The sequence below is a fragment of the Dipodomys spectabilis genome, unplaced genomic scaffold (assembly GCF_019054845.1).
Source record: "Dipodomys spectabilis isolate Male_0828 unplaced genomic scaffold, ASM1905484v1 ptg000145l, whole genome shotgun sequence".
NCBI lineage: Eukaryota > Metazoa > Chordata > Mammalia > Rodentia > Heteromyidae > Dipodomys > Dipodomys spectabilis.
Genome location: NW_024870822.1, coordinates 10,957,973 through 10,983,402, shown reverse-complemented (window position 1 = coordinate 10,983,402; position 25,430 = coordinate 10,957,973). Strand labels below are relative to the sequence as shown.

Below are 25,430 nucleotides of genomic sequence, written 5' to 3'. Positions count from 1 at the left end.
AGAGAGAAGATGTCAACTTCCTTACCTCATAGGTGCTGGTGATGCCAGATCTGTAGAACACAGGGATAAAAACCTCAGATGTAACTGTGATAACAAAGAAATATGCAACACAGAGAAATATGAAGGATGCTCCAAAGCGGTAGACTTCAGCAGGGCTTCCCAGGACAGTGACAGCCGACATGAAGCTGGCTGTCAGAGACAAAGCTACAGGGCCAAAGCTCATTTGCCTTCCTCCTACCAAGAACTCCCCAGAGGTTGCCTTTTTCCTTTCCTTAATAGCAAAGAACACTCCAATTCCCACAGAAATGACGAAGAGGGCTGCAAATACAACATAATCCCAAGCTGAACAGCTCTTCATCTTTATGCTGGAAAGTATGACCACAGAACGTTGCTTCCAATCAAGTCTTAGTACAAAAGATGGTCTCCAAAAGCAAGTTAGAATATCCGCTGCTTTACTGAGCAGGACTGGGTTTCTTTGAGGAAGATGAGGACCATAGGCATGCGTATAGATCTTCAGACATCAAGTAATACTCAGGAAATGAATCAAAAAAGAAACTGTTGATGGAGCTGGTACAAGAGATGAGAATTTGAAAATCTGACCCTGCACAAGAGATACCTATTTCTGTCCTGAAGCAGAAACCATGGCGAAGAAATATCACAGGTCTTCTGCGATTAACCAGTGGGATTGATATGGACTTGCTAGATAATCTGCTTTTTTATATCTTCTAGATTTGTTTTTAACTTAAAGTTAAACATTGCTAAGAAACGTGGAAGTGATACAAGTTGAATATCTTAGCATGTTAAGTTAGTTAAATGGAACTTTAAAATGTCAACAAAACACCCAGGGGTTGTCGCTCCCCTGATTGAGGGAGGGTGGAGAATGGCTGTACTTGCAGTTGCCTAGGTCATGGGTATGGAAGGTAAGGAGCAAAGAACTATGGATCCAGAGACCTTTGGTCCCGTCTTGTCTCAACCACAAATGAGGTCCTTTTTACAGATCACTTAACTTTTATGAACTTCTTCTGGAACATTGAGATAAGACCTGATGTATCTTTCAGTTTCAAGCTCCCTAAACATTTATTCCTGATCCATAAAGTAAAAGATACCACTCTCGAACTTGTGGGTTACGATTTGTGTTTACAGTGAAGCATTCTTGAACATAATATTCTCCTTCAGTTCCAAAAATGAATTTCCCAACAATGAATTGTTTATAGTCCTCAACTTTATCTTCTTCTTCCATTCATTTTCACCAGGTTGCTGTACTTGTGTCCAGAGGTTAAGTCAGACAAATGGAAGAAAAAGCAGTGAAAAACCTAATTAGGGATTCCTGTATATGTTCTCATATCTTATTCTCTCCCTTTCTCTCTCTCCCTGTATGTCTATCTCCTTTGTGTTTCTGTCTGTCTGTCTGTCTGTCTCTCCCTGTCTCCATCTGTGTGTGCGTGTGTCTGTCTATCTGTCTATCTCTCTGTTTTTCTCTCTCATGCACATATCTAGTAAGTCTTTGGGAGATGGTTTCTTTCTTTTATGCTTCTCTTTTCTGCTGGATGGTGGATGATCTTCCCCATCCCCACCTCTACAAAGCCAGCTTACTACACAATATTTAAGTCAAGTCCCCTCAATTCTGTGCATTCTTCCTACCCCTCTGTCCCAATTCCTGTAGCAAACAGACTCCTGCTCACTGCTCTTCCTATTCTGAAATTATCCTCAATTATTTTAAGCTGTCTCTATTTGTATCTGAAAGATTCTGTCAAATGTTAAAGATGACCAGTTCCTTGAAGATAGAGACATCAGGGCTTAGTCTATATACTGTGTATAGTACTTGTTATTTTAAATTAAGAAAATAAAGTTGGGTGCTGGTGGTTCACTCCTATAATCCTAGCTACTCAGGAAGCTGAGATCTGAGGATTGTGGTTTGGAGACAGCTTAGACAGGAAAGATGGGGAGACTCTTATCTCCAATTATGCACCAGAAAGCTGAAGTGTCATTGTGGACCAAGTGGTAGAGTACATCCTTGAGCAAAATAACCCAGGGATAGTTGTCAAGCTCTGAGTTCAAGCCCCACAAAAGACACTATCCCCACACACACAAAAATACCCTAAAATTGTCATTAAAGAAAAGGATAAGTATTTTGAAATAGAAACAACTCTAATATTATTTTTGCAATCTGGACTACTGAATCTTTGATTACTTGTTTAGTGTAGATTAGACCTTTTCTCTTTAAATTCTGTCAGGTGTGAGAAAGTTCTAATCCATTGAAATATCATCTGCCTTACAAAGAATCCATCCTGAGCTGTCTATGTCTATTTATTTCAATTTCTTCTCTGGATCTGGGAGCTCATAAGATCAGTGTTACAGAAATTCGGGTCTTTGCTATTTTTACTTTAATCTGGACTTTTGATTATACTTATCTTGAGATATAGACCTACTTCATTTTTGTTCCTGATTGAACTTGGCAGTTATTGTGACTTCTACTATTATGCTAACAGTGTAGGTTCACCCTGGGTGTCTATTGTACATTTTGATAAAATTCTCACACCACTTCCAACATCTTCAATATTAACATATCTGTCATGATAATCTATAATAGTAACCTTTGAAGCTATCATTATAATTCAATATAACTATGTTGGAGTGTTGTGTTGCCCATAGAAGACCCTGAATGCAATAAATGTGTGTGTTCTACCTGTCCAATTCCCACATCTCTACCCTTAGCTCTCCCTATTCTACTGAAACATAACATTATTGAAATATGCCAATTAATAATCCTACAAAGTTAAAAAAATTTAAAAAATTATCCTACAAAGTCTCATACTTATTCAAATTTTAAGAGTCACACATCTCTGACTTTAAAACAAAGGCTAGAATTTATTCAGCTGATGTGGAGGGCATGTCAAAAATCAAGAGAAGGCTAGCAGCTGAGCTTATTGCACAAGTTAGACAAATAATGAATTTAAAGAAAAAGTCTTCAAAGGAAATTAGAAGTGACATTCCTTTTATGAAATCAAAATAACATTATTGATGATGCAGAGAAAATTTCAATCTTTCAAATAGAATATCAAACCAACCTTGACATTCCCTTTAGCCAACTCCTTATGTAAAGCAAGTTTCTAACTCTCTTGAATTCTATCCAGATTGAGAGTAGGGAGTTAGTAGAACTGTGAAGCCAACAGAGATTGATTCATGAAACTTAAGGAAGGAAGGCATCTCAGTGATACGAAAGTGTACATGATGCTCCAAGTGGTGATGTGGGAGTCCCATCAAGTCATGCAGAAGACTTAGGCAAAATGACAGATGACAGTAGCACACTAAGAAATTTTCAATGTAGATGAAAATGCCTTCTTACAGAAGACACATACTAGAACTTCCTCACCTGGGGAAGGAGAGACAATGGACAATGCCTGCAACTTCAGAGGACAGGCCGGACTCTTTCACTGTGAACTAAACCAATTGATGACTTGAAGTTGAACCTATTCTCATTTAAGATTCAGAAAATCTATTGGACATAAGAGAATTACATTAATTTTACTCTTTCTATGATCTTTAAATCTGTTCCCCCTTTTGTAAAATGTTTTTAATTCTAACAAAAAAATGTGGATGACAATACACTTAGTTAAAGCACACATTATTGACTGCCCCATGCTAAATGTTGAAGCCTACTATTCAGAAAAAAATATTTCTTTCAAACTACTGCTCATTGATAATATCATTGAGCAACCAAGACTGTGGAGGGGTACAAGATTATCACTTTCATGCCTGTGAACCCAACGTTCATTTTGTGCCCACAGATCTAAGGGTAATGTCAACCCTTAAGTCTGATTATTTAATAAATGCATTTTGTAAACACTATATCTGCCACAAATAATGACTCCTCTGGTAGATATAGAAAAATATATTTGAAACCTTTCTCTTGAAGAGAGTCATTAGTCCAGGTGTTACTAAAAATACTCATCATTCATCGGAGATTGAGCAGGAATTTGAAAGATAATTTCTACCCATGTGGATGACTCTGGTGTTTCATTTTTCAATGGAGGAAGTAACTGCAGATGTAGTGATAACAGAAACAGAATGAAAAGTGAAGTCTGGTCATGGGACTGAAACCAGTCCGATGATAAAGTTTGAATATATGGGAAATTTCCTTTATTGATGGGGATTAACAGTGATGCTTCGAGATGGAATCGACCACTGGTGAACATGCTGTCAGCATTATAGAAATGACAATAGCGATTTATAATACTGAATGATTTTTTTTGCCACTAAATTAGTGACAGAGTTTGAAAGGATTGACTCTGGCTTTGAAAAAATTACTATTATAAGTAAAATGCTATCAAGCTTCATTGCATGTTATAGAAAAATCTTTCATCAAAAGAAGGATCGATTTGTGTGGTAAATCCCATAGTTGTCTTTGGTATAATATTGACAAAGCCACCCCAGAATTCAGCAACTGCCAGTCTGAACTGAGGCAAGGCCCTCCACCAGTACATCCGGAATAACACATTATAAATCAAATATATGTGCTTTTATGTATTGCACTCTATAGACTACAATGTCATCTGAACAATTTTTTTGGTGGGGGGAGTGTTGGTCTTGAGGCTTGAACTCAGGCCCTAGGCAATCTAGTGCCCTTACCACATGAGCCACAGCTTTACTTCAGCTTTCTTTTTGTGTGAGATTAATTGAAGATGAGAGTTTCATGGATTTCCCTGCTCAAGCTGGCTCCAAACTTCGACTCGTATATCTCAGCTTCCCGGGTAGCTAGGCTTATAGGCATGAGCCACCAGCATCTGGCTAAACATAATTCTACATGAACTGGAAAACAAAAAGAATTCAGGTGACAGCCTTTTTACTTTTTAATCACTTTGTGCCAGTGATCTTGAACCAAATCCATAATATTTCTGAGGTTCATCTGTGTTCCAATTAGCCAACAAATTTCTCTTGTCTCAGCAGAAAATCAGAACCTTGATTGGCTCCCAGAGACTTGACAGTGTTATATTTAATATTATTATCCTCTACAGGTTAATGTTCAATCCAAAAGACATGTAAATGACTTGTAAACGTCAAGTGAATACTGGGGCTTAACACTATTGAAGTCAATAAAGTCTCAAAGTTAAATGCTAGTAGCTTTTGGGTGAAGAGTCAATGAGCAGTATTACTTTGAATTATATCTTATGCAGACAATACTATCTGTATGGCTCCCAGCAGTCTTTCAGAGCATGGGGAAACAGAATGTTTCTCAGGAATGTGATGGATTTTTCACAGCTCTCAGATTAATATATTGCTTTAGATAATTTGTTTATGACAAAAATATAGCATGGGAGGGAGTATAGTTGTGGAGGAGGGAGGGAAGAGATGGTAGGGGAAAAACAAAGAAGGTGGCAACAGTGCTTGAAAGGAAATGTACTCATTACCTTGTTCATGTAACTGCAACACCTCTGTACAGTATTTTTACAACAAAAATGTATTAAAATATAGCATCACTTTATTTACACTAATTTTTTTATTAATTTCTCCAACTCTACCCATTTCTTTGATTTGGTATTATTCAGTGCCCTCAATTTGTCATTCTCTTTCCCATTAAGACTCACTCCATGAAAGGTTCATGTTAGTTATAGGGCAAAAGTTTATAAATTATCTCTTCAGAAATGACAACATAGAAAAGGGGGTGGGTGTGATATGTTCCTTTATTTTCTAAAGAATTGTCAGCATCTTCTTCAACTTCTTTCTGATACTCCAAATATCACATTTCATTTTTTTGGGGGGAGGGGTCCGGTCATGGGGCCTGAACTCTGGGCCTGGGTGCTGTCCCTCAGCTCTTTCAGCTCAAGGCTAGCACTCTACCACTTTGAGCCACAGCGTAACTTCCAGCTTTTTCTGCTTATGTGGTGCTGAGTAATCGAACTCAGGACCTCATGCATGCAAGGCAGGCACTTTACCACTGAGCCACCTTCCTAGCCCCAACCAAATATCAACATTCACTTTCTGTGAAAATAGATGTCAGCTTCATCATTGAAGAGGTAAACTTCAGAGTCCACTTATTAAGAACAATAGAGAGCATTTTTTAATATTCAAACAAGCTTTAATGTATTAGGAAGAAGTGGTCAATTCTACAGCAAAACAAGGTATATTACAATATGAAGATTTGTAAGCATATGAGATATTCAAGTATAGACATAAATGCACAGGTAGCTAAGTATTCTGTACTATTTTAAGAAAATTGTTTCTAAGGGAACAATTAAAGGAATATTTCTTTAGTTCTTCTAATGTTTGGACTAATATTTTAGCAGGATTGCAATATCATAAGAAGATTTCAATAAGGATCTCTGTCTGGTAAATATTCTCTGAAAGATGTATGGCCTATGTTTGCTCTTTAGAAGGAAGTGGTATTATCCCATATAATCACAAAATAATAAAATTTATATTCAGAAATATCAGTTGAAATAAAGCAAAGGAAAATCCAAATCACTTTTGTTGATTGGAATTCCCAGTTTCTGTCAAATTTGTATTAAGTAATAGACTTGGCTTAAGATGCATTTCATTCAAGGTTATAATGACATGTACTAAACCACATATTGAGTACTCAAATTGTAGAAAAACAGTAATAAATTTTTGTGTTTTTTTATCTTTTAGAAATTTATTTTTAAATTTATTTTTAATGTTTTTTTATTGTGCAAATACTGTACAGAGGGGTTACAATTACATGAGCAAGGTAATGAGTACATTTCTTATCAAGCATTGCTGCCTCCTTTGTTTGTCCCCTACCATGCTTTCCCTCCTCCACAACTACACATTCCCCACCCTGCTTAAATTGTAAAGACATAATGTCTTGTACATTTCATTGTTACAATGGGTTAATCTGTATCCCTATTTAAACATTTTGTTTTTTCCCTTCCCTTCCCCAAATTATACGGACATCAAATACAATGAAAACAGGGGTTATACCGTGGGGGAGGAACATACAAAGCAACAAAAAAATCACATGGTACCTTATAAATTCGTTAGAAACAATATCAAGAAAGAAATAAACCACTTGTATCCCTATCTGGGGTTCATTTCACTTAACTTCATCTTATCTGGTCATATGTATAAAACTTTTGACTACTTGTCCCAGACATATACTAGTTCTTGCAAATAAGGGAAACCATGGAAGCTATGTTTCTATGGGCCTGGCTTACTTCACTTAATATAATTTTTTCCAAGTCTTTCCATTTCCTAAAAAAATGGAGCGATGTCATTCTTTCTAATGGAGGCATATAATTCCAGTGTGTGTGTGTGTGTGTGTGTGTGTGTGTGTGTGTGTGTGTGTGTGTGTGTGTGTGTGTGTGTGTGTGTGTATCCCACATTTTTTTTTAAATCAGGATTTTGGAATTTTCTCTTTTTTTATTTTGAAAATACTGTACAGAGGGGCTACAATTACATGGGCAAGATAATGAGTACATTTCTTATCAAGCATTGTAGCCTCCTCCTTTGTTTCCCCTTCCCATCCCACCGTTCCCCCCTCACCCCATATCCCACATTTTCTTGAACCTTTCATCTACCGAGGGGCATCTGGGTTGGTTCCCGTTACTCTTTGGCAAATAATATGCAGGAAAACCTAAAAGCCTACTGTTAGGAAACACATAATATTACATTTAATGAATACTTTATATTTATCATATTATTTCTTTTTATTTTCAAAAATGCACTCAACAATACATACTCTAAGAAAACAATTGCAAACCCTGAAGAAAAAAAGTAAAATTAATTAATTAAACACTATTTCCTTCACATATGTAGACTAGTATTACAGGATGTTCTGAATGACCCCGTCATTGACTTAAATTTTCGCAAAAATTCGATTAAGTACAAATAATTTTTACTTCTTTTAATTAGTGACTAAACTAAAATTTAAAAATCTACCTCCAACTGGCTGAGATAAATGTGCCCAAACTCATTTTTAACCTAAGATATCTGATTTCATCACTCCAATTAAAGAGAATATCAGTCATCAAAATGAATTTGCTGAAATTGAGCAAAAGAAGCATGGAAATAACTCTGTTCTGTTTACAAAGATTATGCTGACTTTACATTATTTTGGGATTTAATAACTCAAAGCACAATATTTTGAGACCGTGTTTAGTCTCTCTATGGCAAAACAGTCACAAATGTATTCTCATTCTCATTGTGAAGATTGAGTTTAGCACTGGATAGACCTACTATTGAACTGATGTCTTTGATCAAATTCTAAGCTGCCACTTTTAGGGTCAGATGAAGTTAAGAGAAGGATTCTGGGATGACTAATGACTGTGACTAATGACTATGAACTTCAGTTTCCTTCCAATTCTTCACACAATTAATATGGTTTCTGCGCACCATGAAAGATTTTCCCATGGGTTCCCATCTGCTTTTCACCTGAAGATGTTTCATATTTGTTTAATTTGGAAAGATAAGAAAGACTCTTCCTATTGACTTCTAAAACACCTGGAAATGTGAACTCTTTATTCCATAGATTTCTTTATACAAGGGAATACAGAAACATTTCTATAATAAAAATACCTTCTGGTTTTATGACATTTTGTACATTTGATAACAAGTGTAAACAATTAGGAACTGAAAAGGAATAACAAAAAAGTACTGACAAATTGAAATGTCTTTGAATAATTTTGAGTAAAATGAAAACTTGTGTGGTATATGCTATTTTTGTCCAATTACAAGAGAAATTACAAGAGAAATTTTATTACCCTAAAGTGTACTCAAAGTATTCATATGTGTGTTAGTGTGAACACATACATAGATGCTTATGTCCATAACTACACACATATTAACAGTAGTTTATCTAAATATCATGATTATGGGTTTTTTTTTGCTTCTTTGTTTGTCACAGTAGTAACTATGCCAATTTGACATAGCCTATATTTCAATATGAGACCGATACATATGCATGTATTCTCATTTATAAGCATATCTTAACAACTAAATTATTTGAAAGCAATTGCATTGCCAAGTTTTCCTTACTAGCTTGGTTGAATCTCAAAAATGTTTCCAGAATTTCTGTCCCCAGTTATTTACAGTTGTACCTAAACATGTTCATTATTAAGTCATTCTTCCTCCTGTTCTCAAATGTATGTGTTTCTCAATTTTCTCATAATTGTAGCCCGATTTTTCTTCTCTGAGGATCACTACAATTATTTTTAACATTGAGTAGCAGGAATGATTAAATAAAGATTAAAGGTGGTAGAGAACTATGAAAGGGGTGACATTCTTTAAGATTAACTATATTCACAAACTGCTTTGTTGAATGGCAATTCCTTTGTACACTATTTAGAGAATAGGGGCTGGGAAGGTGGCTCAGTGGTAGAGTGCTTGCCTTGCAAACATGAGGCCCTGGGTTCAATTCTCATTACCATATAAGCAGAAAAAGTCAGAAGTGGCACTGTGGCTCAAATGGTAGAGCGCTAGCCTTGAGCTGAAGAGCTGAGGGACAGTGTCCAGGCCCAGAGTTAAAGCCCCACAGCCAACTATATATATATATGTATGTATACACACACATATATATGTATATATATATATTCCAAAGAGTAGACATGGGAGGAACTGGCAGAAATTAGGTGATCCTGCTGCAGCTCTGTTTCAAATATGACCATGCCCATATCAGAAGCTCAGTGAATGTAATATTTGAATTCCTCTTCTACATTTTACCTTTAAGCCTCCACAGTTTTTTTTAGTTTTAGTTTTCGTTTTTTGTTTTTGATGGTTAAAACTACAAAGTATAGGTCAGGGATGTAGGGCAGTGGTAGAGTAGATGTTTATTATAAGTAAAACACTAGGTCAAATTGCCCATGTCGATTTTCAAAATGAAAATCCTAGACAGAAAATTTGAAATTTAATAGGAAGCAAAGAGACTGTCTTGAATTATGATGGAATCCAGTCCTAATTTGTTCAAGGAGGGCATGACCAGGCTGTATGATCTGGTTGATAATTATCATTGCGAGTTGATCAAACAGCAATTGTATTTGTATAAATAAGTATAAATAGATGCAGAACACCCTTATCTTCTCACATCGAACAAATCTGCCTGCATTGGGCAAGAAGCATGATGAATGTATATGTGTGTATTACACATGTGCATTTCCACGTACCATCCTACAAATATGTAATCTTCTCTGACTCTGATGCCATATTGCTGTAGCTTTTGTTCTTGGGATCAAAGCCTGGACTATGGCTCAGGTTGTCTTGTGTGAGTCCATTCTGTAAGGCATATCCGGAACCTTGTTTCCAGGCACTACCATTTTCATAGTAATCCTGAGAAAAATGGAAAGGCACAAGTTAAAAAGAAAATCTTAACACTTCACATCAATATAAAGGTGTTACTGAGGCTCCCTTTTTCAATAATAATATATCAGTACAAATGTATCACAAGTCTCTGTGACCTAAAATACTTCCCAACTGATAAAAGTGACTATTTCTAATGATAATAAAGAACAATTTAATTAGCATTCATTAGGTTTTCAGTTACTTAAACTTACACCGTGTTCATTTAATACAACACTCCTGATGGTGGTCTGAGAACAGCAATCTCTCGTTGGTAACAAGGGACCCAATATGTAATATCACCTAGAAGCTGCTCAGCATTGACAATAATGACACCTCAGTGTTCTCTGCTACTCTCAACTCAGCCTTGAGAAGGGAAGCTGTTGCAACAACAGAAATTATTACTTGTTCCCAGAAAGTTGAATCCAGGAAGAAACGTCAGTAAACTACTAGATAGAATTGTTATTTCTAAAACTTCCTCACAATGTACTTACACAAACAATAGATTATTCACCCAGAACCCAGATGCTTTCTCAGCAAATTAAGTTACTTCTCTGGATAAATAGTTCCCAATCAGAAGTGTCCGTTTTTGAATCAAGACAGACCCTGAGTTTGTCACACCTCTGCTAACACACCAAGACTGACTTCAGAACCTAAGTGTGACTGTGCATTCCTATTTCATGTCTCAAACAATAATTTATCCAGTTCCAACCCAGACTTTACACTTAAAAGATCCCTCTCCCACAGTATAACCCCTGCTTTCACTTTATTTGATGTCGGTATAATTTGTGGAGGGGAAGGGAAAAAACAAGTCGTTTAAATAGGGATACAGGTGGACCCATTGCAACAATGAGAAGTACAAGTCCTTATGTCGAAAACGAACTTTAGAACTTTGGTGGGGGGGGAGGACGGGGAGGATTGGGGGGGGGAACAGGGGAAGGATGGGAAGGGATGGGAAGGGGAAAGAAAGGAGGAGGCTACAATGCTTGATAAGAAATGTACTCATTATCTTGCCCATCTAATTGTAAGTCCTCTGTACAGTATTTTCACAATAAAAAAATAAATAAAATTGTTTTAAAAAGATCTGCTTGAAATCACTTGATCTTAGAACCTTACAAATATCTACACCTGAGCTTCCCATTCTGAGTCTCTGGTAAGACAGGGTTCTCCCTGACCAGAGTAAATATTAAACTCAGTTCAATGTATGAATGTATGATATATGAATATGGTATATTAATATATTTATGTCTACCATCTACAGAATTGACTGCTATTTATGTATTTTATATATATTTTTTCTATAGTATTTACATAGTAATATATTACTATATATTAAACTTGTATGCATATTTAGTATATGTTATATAGTTATATATATTCCTATATATAATATAGATATTTATATTAGTATATACTATAAATTAGTTATATATTTGTATATAATATATTAGTATATACTATATACCATATTAGTTTATATTTTATAGTAATATTTATTTTAGTCATATATTACAAACTATATATTAAATATACTATACACACACACAAGAAGTTTTCTAGGGAAAAGAAGAATTGACAGTTGAAAAATATATGCCATGATAAGAGTGATTAGTGCCAATTCTATACAGAGTAAAATGTCTCGGTCTGGATGAGGAAAATAAGCTTAAAATTATATGTATATTATTTACATATTGTGTTCTGTGTGTAAATACACACATATATATATACATATATATATATATGTATATATATATGACATTCCAGCCTAGTGGAGCTATGGCTCAAGTGGTAGAACTCTGGCCTTGAGCTAAAGAGCTGAGGGACAGCATCTAGACACAGAGTTCAAGCCCCAGCACCAACTAAAAATGAATAAATAAATTACATACAGATGCAAACCTATTAGAAACAAGATCTTGCAGTTATCAGATGTCAAGTTGACTAGTGACCTGTCAAGAATGTTGCCCTATATATCTTTGTTCCCCTCCCTTATTCCATGTAACACAGCTCAGAGTCCTTAAACAAGGTTCCCAAACACACAGAAGACAAGTCCACTCTCCTGCTTGTAGTGGATGCTACTGCCTGATTTCTCTGCAGTACCCTGGTTTGTGCTTTAAGTCACTGTATATCCAGGTTTGTCAGATATAAAGAGGTACCTGATGATCTTTCACTGATTTGAACAGTACATAGTCCTACTGTACTTAGCTCCCCTATTCTAACTTGAACATATTTTTTTAGTGAGTACACAGAATGTGGTAGTTTGATACATCTTATTGCTATATTCCCCGCAAGTTGCCCAAATATTCTATATTTGTATTCCAAAGAACTAGAATAACTTGTGTTCATTGCACTCTATATAATTACTCTCCCTAGTTCTCAGATAAGAAAAACAAATGAGAAGTTAAAACATTGTTCAAAGAAAGTCAATCATGTAACCAGACAAAGATATATTTACCTATCAACATATCTCTGTGTACTTAAAAGACTGAGGTAAATCTGGAGTTGAAATCTGGATGCTTTATGTTTTGACATTCATAGCCTTCCCTTTCCTTGAAACAGACTCAATGAACTAAATGGGAATTCTAGGGTGTCAACACTCATTGTGAAAAGCTCAAATACCTCACCTGCTCTGTTTCACTGTCATGATGAACACCACACCAGCACAGAGTTTTGTATTTCTTAGACCAAAAGCAAAATAGATTGCAAACTGGTCTAATTAAGAGTGGATTAATATCTTTGCCATTTTGCAGACCTATTGACAAAAGAAGAGATGATAGATTAGCCACAGAAGGACTTTCATTAAGAAATTAATCATTATTTATTTGAGAAGTAGGTTACTTCTTACAATAAGAGAAAAACTAAAACTAATCTCATACTTTAATAAATAGAACAGGGTTAACTGCAGAAAGAGGTGGAAACTAGTTTTCAGAAATCTACAAATTGTCTGATCAGGCAAGTTCAGCATTGCAGAAGTAAACAACATACATATTTAAACATAAACATATTTACCATGGAAAAAACCTGGTATAATTTGTGGAGGGGAAGGGAAAAAGCAAATCGTTTAAATAGGGTTACAGGTGGACCTATTGCAACAATGAGATGTACAAGTTGTTATGTCAAAAACTGAACTTTACAACTTTGGGGGGCGGTGGCGGGAGGATGGGAAGCGGAAACAAAGGAGGAGGCTACAATGCTTGTTAAGAAATGCACTCATTATCTTGCCCATGTATTTGTAACCCCTCTGTACGGTATTTTCACAATAAAAAAAAAGAAAAGAAAAAGAAAAAGAAACTTCTCAGGTCAACTGCAGAGATATTTTCAAGATCATTGAAGTTAGTATCTGTAAAATTAAAAAGATGAGTGTTTTTCTTTTTTAATTTGAATTTTATTGTCAAGGTGATGTAGAGAGGGGTTACAGTTAGACAAGTAAGGTAGTGAGTACATTTCTTGTCGAACTTGTTATTCTCTCCTTCCCTTTTCTCCCATATTCCCTCCCCCCAATTTATGCAGATCATTTCCAACATATTGTCTTGTGAGTATCGATGTTGCATTGGTTCCTCCCTATCATATATATTTTAATTACAGTTTGAAAATGTCAAGGACTTAAAAAGGTTAATTGTATGATAATTCTTCCTTTCACCCTGTATCAATATCATGGACAAGCAATCCTCAAGGGTTCCCATGACTGTTCTACGTTTCAAAGAGTCCCTGATACTCATATCAAGATATAAAGAGTAAAGGTGTTTCTCATCTCAGAACCTATGAGGTCTGGTGTCAACATGGCTATTCATGAGTATGTGTCTCATTCAATGAGCCCCTGAATGTGACGGCCAGTTTAGCAACCTTTAGGAGGAGCAGTGGACTGCAAATTAAACATCATCTGTCTCCCAAGTGCCAGATTTAGCCTGTTCACAAGGTTTACTTCAAATTCCTATCTAGAGATTAATAAACAAATACACACTAACAGATTTGTAAAATTTACTTCAGATTCAAATGACACATTCCCTAACATAATGACAATCTCCAAATATATTTTACCAAGTAGAATTATACCACTGTTGATAATAATAGGTTTCCATTAGCACCTTTTATACAGGTCTTTTTTTATAAAGATTAATCCCTAGAGAAGGTAGGTTTTGCTAGTAAGGAATATTTGAAACCTAAAAGAAGTTGGAAAGAAAGTAACTACATGTGATCTTAAAGCCCACATAACATTTCATTTGTAAATCTGTAGGTAATGGAGGAGGGTTTGCCAAAGTTGGACTTCTATCCAAATATGACTCTTACTCATAAGAATTTAATTTAGATTCGAACCATCTCTAGGATTTCAAACAGAGAAAATGTTTGTCTCTGGACAGACCACTAAAGTATCAAATACTCTATTAAATAATACAGATCCATAATCTCCAAGATCAACATAAGAGATTTGTAAATGAAGAAAGGACTCTTAGTCATGCCTGTAATCCTAGGTACTCAGGAGGCTGAGGTCTAAGGATCACATTTCAAAGGCAGCCCAAGCAGGAAAGTCTGTGAGACTCTTATCTGCAATAAACCGACAGAGAACCAGAAGTGGCTCAAGTGGTAAAGCGCTAGACTTGAGCTGAAGCTGCTCAGGGGAAAGCACCCAGGCCCAGAGTTCAAGCCCCACAATGGAAAGAAAAAAAGCAAGGAAAGGAAAGAAAAGAAAAGAAAAGGACTCTTTGTTTCATATGGTTTACATTCTATTTCCTTCCAGAATAAAGAATAATACTTTTGGGAGATAGATAATAGACAGCGAAGTAAAGGAGAATGCAATTTTTTATGAGTAGGATGATTAGAAATAAACATGAAATTGGTACTTTCGTTTTTCACTTAATCACAGGTGTGTAACATCTTTACTGAGCAAAATCTTAGAAATTCATCATTAAAGAACACAGACTACAGGTCTGCAGACCTGTCTACCTGTTGATGGACATGATCATCCAGAAAAGAAAGTCAAAGCAGATGAGATAATTTTATGTAAACAAGTGAATTTTTCTCAAGAAAACAGAAACAGGCTTGAAGATGAAATGTCACTACTTAAATTGCAACTTGGGGTGATTTTTGAAAAAGGGTCCCTATTCCCTGAACCAAATAACCCCTGTGACAAGATCCTAGTCTCATGAGAAGAGAGTTCTCTGGGATGCATCCTCTACGAGTCTCCATTGCTGTGTGCTACTTGCAGGACACAACCTCCTAGACCCTTCACAGAAGCCCTAAAGACAAGACAAGCAGTGAGTGAGGCAGGAAGCCCTAGTGTAGAGCAGAAAGGATCTAGTGGGGAAAAAAAAACATAATTTAAGCAGTCCTGGGAAATAGACACTACTCTGTATGAAGCTCCTGCCGAAAGATAAAGGTGTGTGTACTTCTGTGTTTGCATTTGTATATTTGTGTGTATGGAAGGGTGAGAAAAAGAAAAGGAGAAATAGAAGGAGGAAGGGGAGAAGGTGGAGGAAAAGAGAAAAGAGACTGAAATAGGTAAAACACATCTAAGAATTAAAAATCAGAGATGTTATTCCAGATGGAAGAACAATGGAATGGAATAATAACAAGGGCATAGAATAACAATGACATGGATTCTGGAGGTCAGCATTATAAAAGCTTGAGTCTAACTGTGGCAAAAGTTAACAAGACTTTCTCAGCAACAACAAAGCAAGCATTGTGGGACACACAGCTACCAGGGAGACATAGGAAGAAAGGAGCATAATTTTCTGAGTCTGGTCTAAACAACGAACCCATAAGGCCATATAACTGCAAGATAACAAAAGTACAAATGGATGAAGGGACAGGTCATGGCTCCAGTGGTACTGTGTTTGAATAGCAATCCAAGGTTCTAAATTCAAACGCCAGTACTGTCAATAAATAAATAAATAACACAGCAGAATGTCATCAAATTTTTGGAAGCAGGAAGCTTGAAGCTAAGCTCGAAGTTTTTTGTTATAGCTATTAAGCTGTGCCTTTGTCACATCAACTCAGTTACAAACAACACTAATTGGCCATGCTGTGCTAAAAATAAAGCTAAATTAAAAAAAAATGTACTAGACAGCATAGAGACTTTGCTTGCTGAAGTTGTATTTAAGAGATAAAAATAATGGCCTGATAACGGAAGGTTTTTACATCTAAAATGTCTGCCCATACAACAGATGAAGAAATAAAAATAATATCAGATGATTATAAATGCTCTATGTGGAAGATAGAATGGAACAAGCCTGTGCCTACTGTCCTGACAATTGTATGTGTGTGTATGTGTATGTGTGCTTGTATGTATGTATGTGTGTGTGTATGTGTACGTGTGCTTGTATGTATGTGTGTGTGTATGTGTATGTGTGTGTGTGTATGTGCTAGTACTGGGGCTTGAACTCTGGGTCTAGAGTGCTATTCTTAGCGTTTTTGTTCAAGACTGGTGCTTTACCAATTGAAGCACATCTCTACTTCCAGGTTTTTGTTGGTTAATTGGAGTTAAGAATCATACAACTTTAAATGTTATTTTCATTTCATATGGCTAAAACAAGACAAAAAGTAACTTTCATCTTTCTGGAAAACTTTTTACTTGTAATAATGATGAGTTTTAAGGGTGTTTTAGGCCAAGATTACCTTTCACCAGATGATGAAGAGAGAGAAGAATGACAAAAACAGCCTGGTCAAACAAATCAACACAGGCCCAATTATATTTGTCATCTTTATGAGTAATATGAATAGCATATCTTTGGGATGGAGGCTTATCTGAAAGGAAGATTATCAAAATAACCACTTATTAAGACCAAACAAAGGCTAAGGGTGCAGCTCAATGGCAGAGAGTTTGTCTAGCACACACAAGCCTCGGTTCAAATTCTCAGTCCCAGAACTTAATAAAAATAGTGAACAAGCATGATGAGAACAGGCTCACCAAAAGTCTCTGCCTTCCCTAGTGACTTTATTCTTTAGATATTTATTCTATATACTCTATATTTATATTTTATTTATCTTTATTCTTATTCTTTATTCTTTAGATACTTAAATTAGACTTTTATAAATCTTCAATGAGCATTATAAAAGATTACTAAAAAGCTCCATACTTACAGGCCCCTTAGTGACAGAACCTCATCTGGGAAGAGGTACCTACATAGTAGGAACATCTGCCTGCTAAACTCAATGCTTTCCTCAAAGGATTAGTGATATAATTTGCTGCTAACATGGTGCAATCACTTTATCACCTCTAATACTTGAAAATTTTGGAAGGAAAGCAAATACAGGAATTGACACCAGGGTAGTCATCCATCCTCAAGATGGTAAAGGGTATTTCCAACCTGGTGCCACATAAGGGCTAGTGAGGTAAAATTCACACCAGAACATGTCAATTTTGATACACATCTGGAAAAATGCATAGACTAGTAAGCCTTGAGAGTTAGTATGTACCTAAATCCTGCTTGGCATGTAAGCAGTTTGACTTCTCGTCTGGTCTGTTTACTGGAAAAAGACACAGCCTTTTATCTGAAAGTATTTATATAAATAAAGATATGTGAGGTATCATTGCTATCAGGCTGAGAAATAATACAACCAGCATGGTAATGGCACGGTGGTGTTATAAATTTTATATTCTATTTCCTCTCATTCCCATGATTTTCTTAAATAAATTTAAGTGAGCATTTAGCAGCCCTGCCTAGAATATTAAGGGATTGGAACTTGCATATAGCAGTTCCTCTCCACCATTAGCATAAAAGCTGCCATTCTGACTTTGTGTTGAGTACAAATGCTAACTGCCCATGACTTTATGGACATTTAATGGTGGTACAAAAGTAGAATTTCTAAATAATTTATTTAGCTAAAATATTTATTCCAAAAAGTTAGAGACAAAGTGCTGGGGCCCATTCCATCCCACTAGCACTATGACTGATCCTTCTAATCCCGCATGGATTAGGGGACAGGAAGGAAAACAGACTCTAGTGAGACTATGACACAAAGTATAGATGTTAAACACCAGTATAAAAATGGCAGAGAGCCCAGCAGGCTCCTAAAGAAAAAGGAGGGGAAAGTAACAGCAAGACGCTTCTCTGCTTGTGAAGCAAGTTAGCCCAGGCAGATTCACTGACATAGACGGTGAAGAGAAATGATGACTTTGATGATTTAGGCTTCCTTAATAATTACAATGTTACAAAGCATTTCTCATACTAGCTCTCTGAGAACCATGTTTCATAGCATCATTCTTTTTCAAGAAATATGTTCTGTATATATTAATGCTCAAATATATACTAATGAAAGAGATGGTTTCTGTGTGGTTTGAGAGAATACACATATCTCTGGAAGAAGGCTTTTGTGTTGGACTCAAAACTGAACAAAAGAGACAGCCATGTGTACCACCAGTGCATGAAATAGCCCTTATCTTCATTGGTCCCAAGGAGGGAACTCTAAGTCACCAACCTGTGATGAAGCTGATGATTATTCCAGCACCAATGCATCCTAAGTAGCCCACGGCACTGAAGTAAAGGTAGGAGAGTGAGTACCAGGTGTCAGCTAGTGCAGGTCTGTGGGAGACAACAGCACATATCATATTCTGCGATTATGATCCACAGTGATTTATCAGATAGCTTAGGGTTTATTCTAGGGCCTGGATATGACAGGTTAAAAGAGACAAAACCAAGGGGTTTTGTAGCACAAGGAAAAGTACCATAGTACCATTAGCATCAAATAACCCTATCAAACTTTGGAAAGAAGGTTCAGGACAAAAAACAGTTTTTCCATATTATTCTGTAGGTTAACTGAAGATTTGAATGACCTCAATATGGTAGCTGTAGACTCAGAAAAGTGCTTAAGTAATATACATCTGGAGATAGCTTTGGATAGGGAGAGAAGAGAAGGAAATGTGGCAAGCCAAGAGGAATAATAAGAATAATTTCAGGTATATTCATAAATTATTGGATTCAAGTAGACTCATTTTACTTGTGCGGAGTTTGTAATGATGACAGTAATTTTCAGAAAGGCAAATACAATGGAAAAAGAGGGGGTATGCCAGTCCCAGGTAGATCTTCACAGATATGCAGAATTATCTGGTAATTTTTAGAAGGGTTGATGGAAGAAATGAGAAAATGCAGGGAAATATTGATTGATAAGAATTAGAAAATGACTGCCCCAAACCAAACTCTGTGTCTGGAAACAAGGGCCAAAACTCTCACAATTCCAGTTTGTGAGATATTTCTAAAAATTCAGTTAGAATTATTACACACTTATCAATCAGATTCAGCACTATATAAGTATATATACATAAATTATAATATATTTATATATTATATAAAAGGTAGATACAGATATATTGACATAATACCGTCTCAAAATTAATCTTCTCAAAAACCCATAAGTAGCTGTTCACAGGCTCAGTTTTGTCCAATTATACAGAGAAGAAACATGATAAAACCAAAATCCAAGCATTTCATTGTTTCAAAGTCCTTTTTTGCTCCTACACCATAACATTTCCTGTATCGTTATCTTAGATTATATATATATATACCACCCAAAACAGGAAGGAATGTTTTTGTGTGCTGAGTGTGGACAGCCATACTCCTCTCCTAGGCCTCCTCACAGGTCCTTCAATTCTTTTAGGATAATGTGATGCTTGTACCTGCTCATCTAATTTTCAACACTCTACTACTGCTTTATGGTGTGCATTCATATCTCAAGATATATTTGTGCCAAGTTTACTGTTATGTGCCTAAATACAGAAGAGCATCTACAGAAAGCCAGAGCCCTGCATAGCAGTCTTCAGGCTTCTCTAATACAGAGTAATTCTCCTAAGAAAGTAATCCATGTTGGCCTGATTCCTGAGGAGTGTACTTTCCCTCAACCTGAGGACCTGCTCTCTGGACATAGCATGACTTTGAAGTCGACATACCTGTTAGAGATCTCTGGACTGACTGTTGTTGTCATATTTGAATGGACACATTGGTCTGTTGATAAAGGCAAAGGCCACGTCTTAGAATCTGGAGCAGGATAAATGAAGGACCCGATGCCTACCCAAAATGATAAGGCAATCCCAGTAATGAAGCCTCCTAGTGCACCCTTTATGAAGAAAAAAGAAGTTAATAAGCTGGGAGACAAAGCAGTGTGTTGTAAGAGTAATGATACAAATGGTCCTTGCCTCCACAGAGGAAGAGGCTATCCATCTCAACCACTGGCCACACACATTGGAAGCAGCCTAGCTTGCCTTAAATTCAACACTCACAAAGCTGTCTGTTTGTTTATAGGGCTGGGGTCATAGGATGGTTTCATGCGTGTTAGACAAGCACTCTACCAAGGAGCTACAATCTAGTTCCACAAAGCTGCTTTAATGAAGAATGTATTCCTTAAAAGATGACCCAAGAGAATTTCACAGTAATCACTTTATTTCAATTTATAGCAAGACATATTCTTCCCTTTGGAATTTTTTTCTTGTTAAAGAAATATTGGGGTTTCAATTTTTGGAGGAAGACTTTCAGAAGTTGAGGAAACCCTTAAATAAACAGAACAATTGTAGTCATTTTCACTAGCAGTTAATACACAAAAATCTTAACCCTATTTTCCCTAAGAAACTCTGGTAATCTCCAAATCATAAATGTAGGCTTTCTGAGTAGCAAGTTTTGTAGACTTTTGTTTCAATCTAAATACCAAAAAATATAGCAATTATTTCTCCCATCCAAAGGTTCTATTTATTGAGAAGCAATTACATAGTGAGATAAAAAGTCAACAAGTGTGTATAGGGCTGATGGCTTATGCCTGTAATCCTAGCTTAGGAGGTTGAGATCTAAAGATCATGGTTTGAACCCAGACTGGGCAGGAAAGTCTGTGAGACTTATCTACCATAAGCAACTCAGAATAAAACAGAAGTGGCTCTGTGGCTCAAGTGGTAGAGTGCTAGCTTTGAGCACAGTGGCTCAGGGCTTAGCACCCAAGCTCTGAGTTCCAGCCTTAGGACCAACATTTTTTTTTTTTTGGGTCCAGTCATGGGGCCTGAACTCTGGGCCTGGGCGCTGTCCCTCAGCTCTTCAGCTCAAGGCTAGAGCTCTACCACTTGAGCCACAGCGCCACTTCCGGCTTTTTTCTTTTTTTGCTTATGTGGTGCTGAGGAATCGAACCCAGGGCCTCAGGCATGCAAGGCAAGCGCTCTACCACTGAGCCACCTTCCCAGCCCCCCAACATTTTTTTTTAACTCAACATGTGCTTCAATCATCTAGCAGTGACCAAGAACACTGGAAAATTAAAATTTAATACTTCTAGTCTACAGTAAAGCATTCAGCCTTCTATGTGCAAGAATGCACCTTTTTGGCTTCTTTATTACACAGAGGAAAGAGTCTTTGACAAGAGCACTTGCATATGTTCTCCAATATTGTTGGGGGTGTTAAAGATGTGTGCAAATAAATATTTATGACTTGGCCTAAACCAGATGTGTTCAAAATTATACCCTAAACAGACATATAAAATATTAAGGTTTATAAGTCAAACAGTATCTGTCATAGCTATTCAGCTTTCATATTCTTGCATGAAACAATACTCAGATTAAAGAGAGCTTGGGAGTGGTTCTGTGGCTCAAGAAGTAGAGCGCTTGCCTTGAGTTGAAGAGCTGAGGGACAGTGCCCAGGCCCAGAGTTCAGGCCCCATGACCAACAAGAGAGAGAGAGAGAGAGAGAGAGAGAGAGAGAATCTGTAATCCTATGAAACTTTATTTATAGATATAGGAATTTGAATTTAATAGAATACTGTATTCATGTGTCATGAAATACAATTATTGTGTTCCAACTACTTGTTAATGTCAAAAAACATTTTGACATGGTAGGCCATATTAAAAACAGAAAGGCACCTAATTGTGGACTAAGAAGAGAATGTGAATCACTGGCTTTCCACTGAAAGGTAAATGGTTTTGAACTGGAGGATCAAGCTTGGTTGATTTGCAGTCACTGCCTAGAGAGTGGTAAGGAGGCAGATTCTAATATTCAATGTACATTCTGTAGGTAGGGGAGTCAAGACAGATAAGAATGATCAGTGATGAACAATGAAAAGGAAGAAGTGTCCACTGTACTTGATTCTGATGCCCTGCATCTTGTATATACCTTTTTCTAATTTGGGGAGGGGAAGGGAAATAACAAAATGCTAAAACAAGGCTGACCCATTGTAACAATGAGACATACAAAACACTATGTTGAAAATGAACTTAACAACTTCGGGGAAATCGGGAGGAATAGGGGAGGTGGGAAGGGAAGGAATAGTAGGGGAAAAAGAAAGGAGGGGGTAACAATGCTCAGTAGGAAATGTACTCATTACCTTACTCATGTAACTGTAACCCCTCTATACAGGATCTTTACAATAAAAATATTGAAAAAAGTGTCAAAAAGTGATCATATTACTGTTCCTCTACCTAGAATAAGATATTTTTCTTGAATAAACAGAAGGACCAAAACATCATCCTCTTACCTAGTTAAAAATTATACAATTTATTAAGATCTGATTTTTGTGAATATGGACAATTTCTTGATTGATTCATCTGCTGAGGGGCATGAGGGTTGATTCCATATTTGGCTATGGTAAACAATGCTGCAATGAACACGGTAAGTTAATCTGTTTTGGGGCGGATAGAGGGGTACAGAAATGGATGGAAAAGGGTGAACAAATGCAGCAGTGATACTCACTGGACACTATGTTGAAAATGGGGAAGGGGAGAGGGAAAAACTGGGAGAAAAGAGGGAAGAGGTCACACTGTTCAAAGAGAAATATGCCCAGTACCTGACTTGTGTAACTGTAAGCTCTCTGCAAACCACCTTTACAATAACACTTTTAAAAAAAAATCTTATTTTTTAAATCGGAATTTTTGTAACTAGGTATTAGTCTTCCTTTATACTATCACACATGACATAAATATCCTATAAACTACAGAATGTGAGAATGATTAAGACAGAATGGAGCTAGAAATTAAATAATATAAGCCAGCTTGAGAGGGATAAATATTGCATGAAGAATCTAGATCTTCACAAATGAATGATAGGAAGTAAAATGGAGACTGTTTGGCTACAAAGGAAGATGGGGACAGGAAGAGGGTAATGGCAGTGAATATTATCAAAATACTTTATCTTCAGGCATGAAAACGGAATAATGCAACTTGATAAGTTTTATAGGATAATAAATGGAGTGAAGTTGATCAACATGCATTATGTACATGAATGAAAATACCACAATAGAACCACTTTGTACAATTCACATACACTAATAAATAACACATTTCCCAATAATAGGCTGTAGAGAAAGTGGTGTAAATGCCCAGATATTTACAAAAGTCATCTAAGAAGATATTGACTCAGGATTTACAGAATATCCAGTAGTATTCACGTAAATTAATATGTCAAGTTTTTCAGAATTCCTAAAGACTATGTATATATGTCTAAACAAACAATAAAAATGCCAATTTTTCTAGATTAAGAAAATCATGTTTCAAGTGTTTATAAAAATATTATTACATTATCCTCATTCTGACTTATGCTTAAAACATGTTAACCTATGCTTATTCAAAGGCTACTAGCTTATCACTAATTTGCCAGCTCAGTAACTCAAGTAAGAAACAGCTATCAGAATATCCCTGGATTAATACTTCTCTCCTACATAAATCAATTAATTTAATAAATTTATTTTTTATAATTAATATGTATTATAATTTGTATTTCCAAAATTATGTTTTAATTGAGGACTCTTAATTTTATTCTTTTTATTTCTTATTTTTTGTCAATCATGCATGGGTCTTGAACCCTGCACCTGGGCACTGTCCCTGAGCTCTTCAGTTCAAGGCAAGCACTCTACCATTTGAGCCACAGTGCCACTTCCAGTTTTCTGGTGGCTAATAGGAGATTCAAGTTCTCATGGACTTTCCTGCTTGAGCTGGCTTTGAACCATGAACCTCAGATCTCAGCCTCCTGAGTAGCTACGATTACAGGTGTGAGCCACCACAGCAAGCTCTAATTTAATTTTTAAAAAGTCCCTAACTACTTCTTCCCCTCTTTGCTTTTAATTTCTAACAACACTTCACTGTAGTCAGATGCCAGAGTCCTGACGCCATTTAATCTTCACTGTGAATTACTGTTCATAAAGATAAATGGCATTTCCAAGTAGCGTAAAGGAGAAAAATATGTAGGGTCCCAGTCTGAGCCAGGGATCATAAAGAGGAATGTAGAATCCTTACCTTCCAGTTCACAAAAGGGAAGATGATTCCTAGAGAGAATAAACCCAGCATCGGTCCCCCGCACATACCATGGATGCTGAGGGCAGCCTGTGGAACAACGCAGCCAGGTTAGCCCTGTGATGCCACTCACTGCACCTGAAGCTTACTGTCACCATCCCACCTTACACCCGGCATGAAATGAGGTTTCAATTCTGTTTGGGCTACTTGTTAAATTCGTGCTTTCCATAAGTCAGTTCTGGGTTCAATTATAAATGTTATCTCAAAAAAAAAAAAGAAAAAGAAAGAAAAGAAAAAGAAAATCAGGGCTAAGGAAACCTTAGTAAATTTAGGGCTATTTCTATTGAGAAAGAGGCAGAGATAAGATATAAATTCAAAGTCCCAATTTACAACCCACATTTGCTCTTCTAAAATTAGGCTTTAAAAGAAAATCAAGAGAACAGACCATCATAATGCTCTTGCTATTTTATATAAAAAGGGGGAAAAATTTTTCAAAGAGTACATCCATAACAGTCAGAATACTGAAAATTCTAATTGCAGCCTGGCCGACATCACAAAGATTTAGTGAGTCTGCTCAGTAACTCACAACCACTGAATTTCAGAGTTTTCTTTTTTCTCTACCAAAATATACATAGCAAAGGGGATTTCTAGTCCATTTTCACTTCCTTTTTTTTTATCTTTTTTATTGTAAAAATACTGTACAGAGGGGTTACAATTACATGGACAAGGTAATGAGTACATTTCTTATCAAGCATTGTTGCCTCCTCCATTGTTTCCCCTTCCCATACCTTCCCATCTCCCCCACCCCTCCCCACCCCCAGCCAAAATTGTAAAGTTTGTTTTTCTGCATAATGTCTTGTACATCTCATTGTTGTATGTAAATTCCTTGTCCAGAATGATAAGCTGCAATACATTACTATTCCCTCTGTTGATTGACAGAATTAAATCCTATTTACTGTGGCTG

At 36.4% G+C, this 25,430-nt stretch overlaps 2 protein-coding genes across 2 annotated transcripts in view; both read right to left on the bottom strand.

Moving 5' to 3' along the window:
• Positions 1–4,196, bottom strand: part of LOC122117871 (sodium-coupled monocarboxylate transporter 2-like) — a 51,499-nt gene extending 47,303 nt beyond the window's left edge. Inside the window, exons 1-2 of the mRNA XM_042691745.1 lie at positions 3,996–4,196; positions 26–511 (exon numbers count right to left, since the gene is read on the bottom strand). Coding sequence (XP_042547679.1) covers positions 26–511; positions 3,996–4,196 — 687 coding nt within the window. The remainder of the gene's footprint in view (positions 1–25; positions 512–3,995) is intronic.
• Positions 4,197–9,759: 5,563 nt separating this feature from the next.
• Slc5a12 (solute carrier family 5 member 12) overlaps positions 9,760–25,430 on the bottom strand; it is a 52,177-nt gene continuing 36,506 nt past the window's right edge. The window contains exons 12-16 of the mRNA XM_042691329.1: positions 24,470–24,556; positions 20,165–20,331; positions 18,700–18,803; positions 12,909–13,036; positions 9,760–10,278 (exon numbers count right to left, since the gene is read on the bottom strand). Of these exons, the coding sequence (XP_042547263.1) occupies positions 10,120–10,278; positions 12,909–13,036; positions 18,700–18,803; positions 20,165–20,331; positions 24,470–24,556 (645 nt within the window). The 3' untranslated portion in view covers positions 9,760–10,119. The remainder of the gene's footprint in view (positions 10,279–12,908; positions 13,037–18,699; positions 18,804–20,164; positions 20,332–24,469; positions 24,557–25,430) is intronic.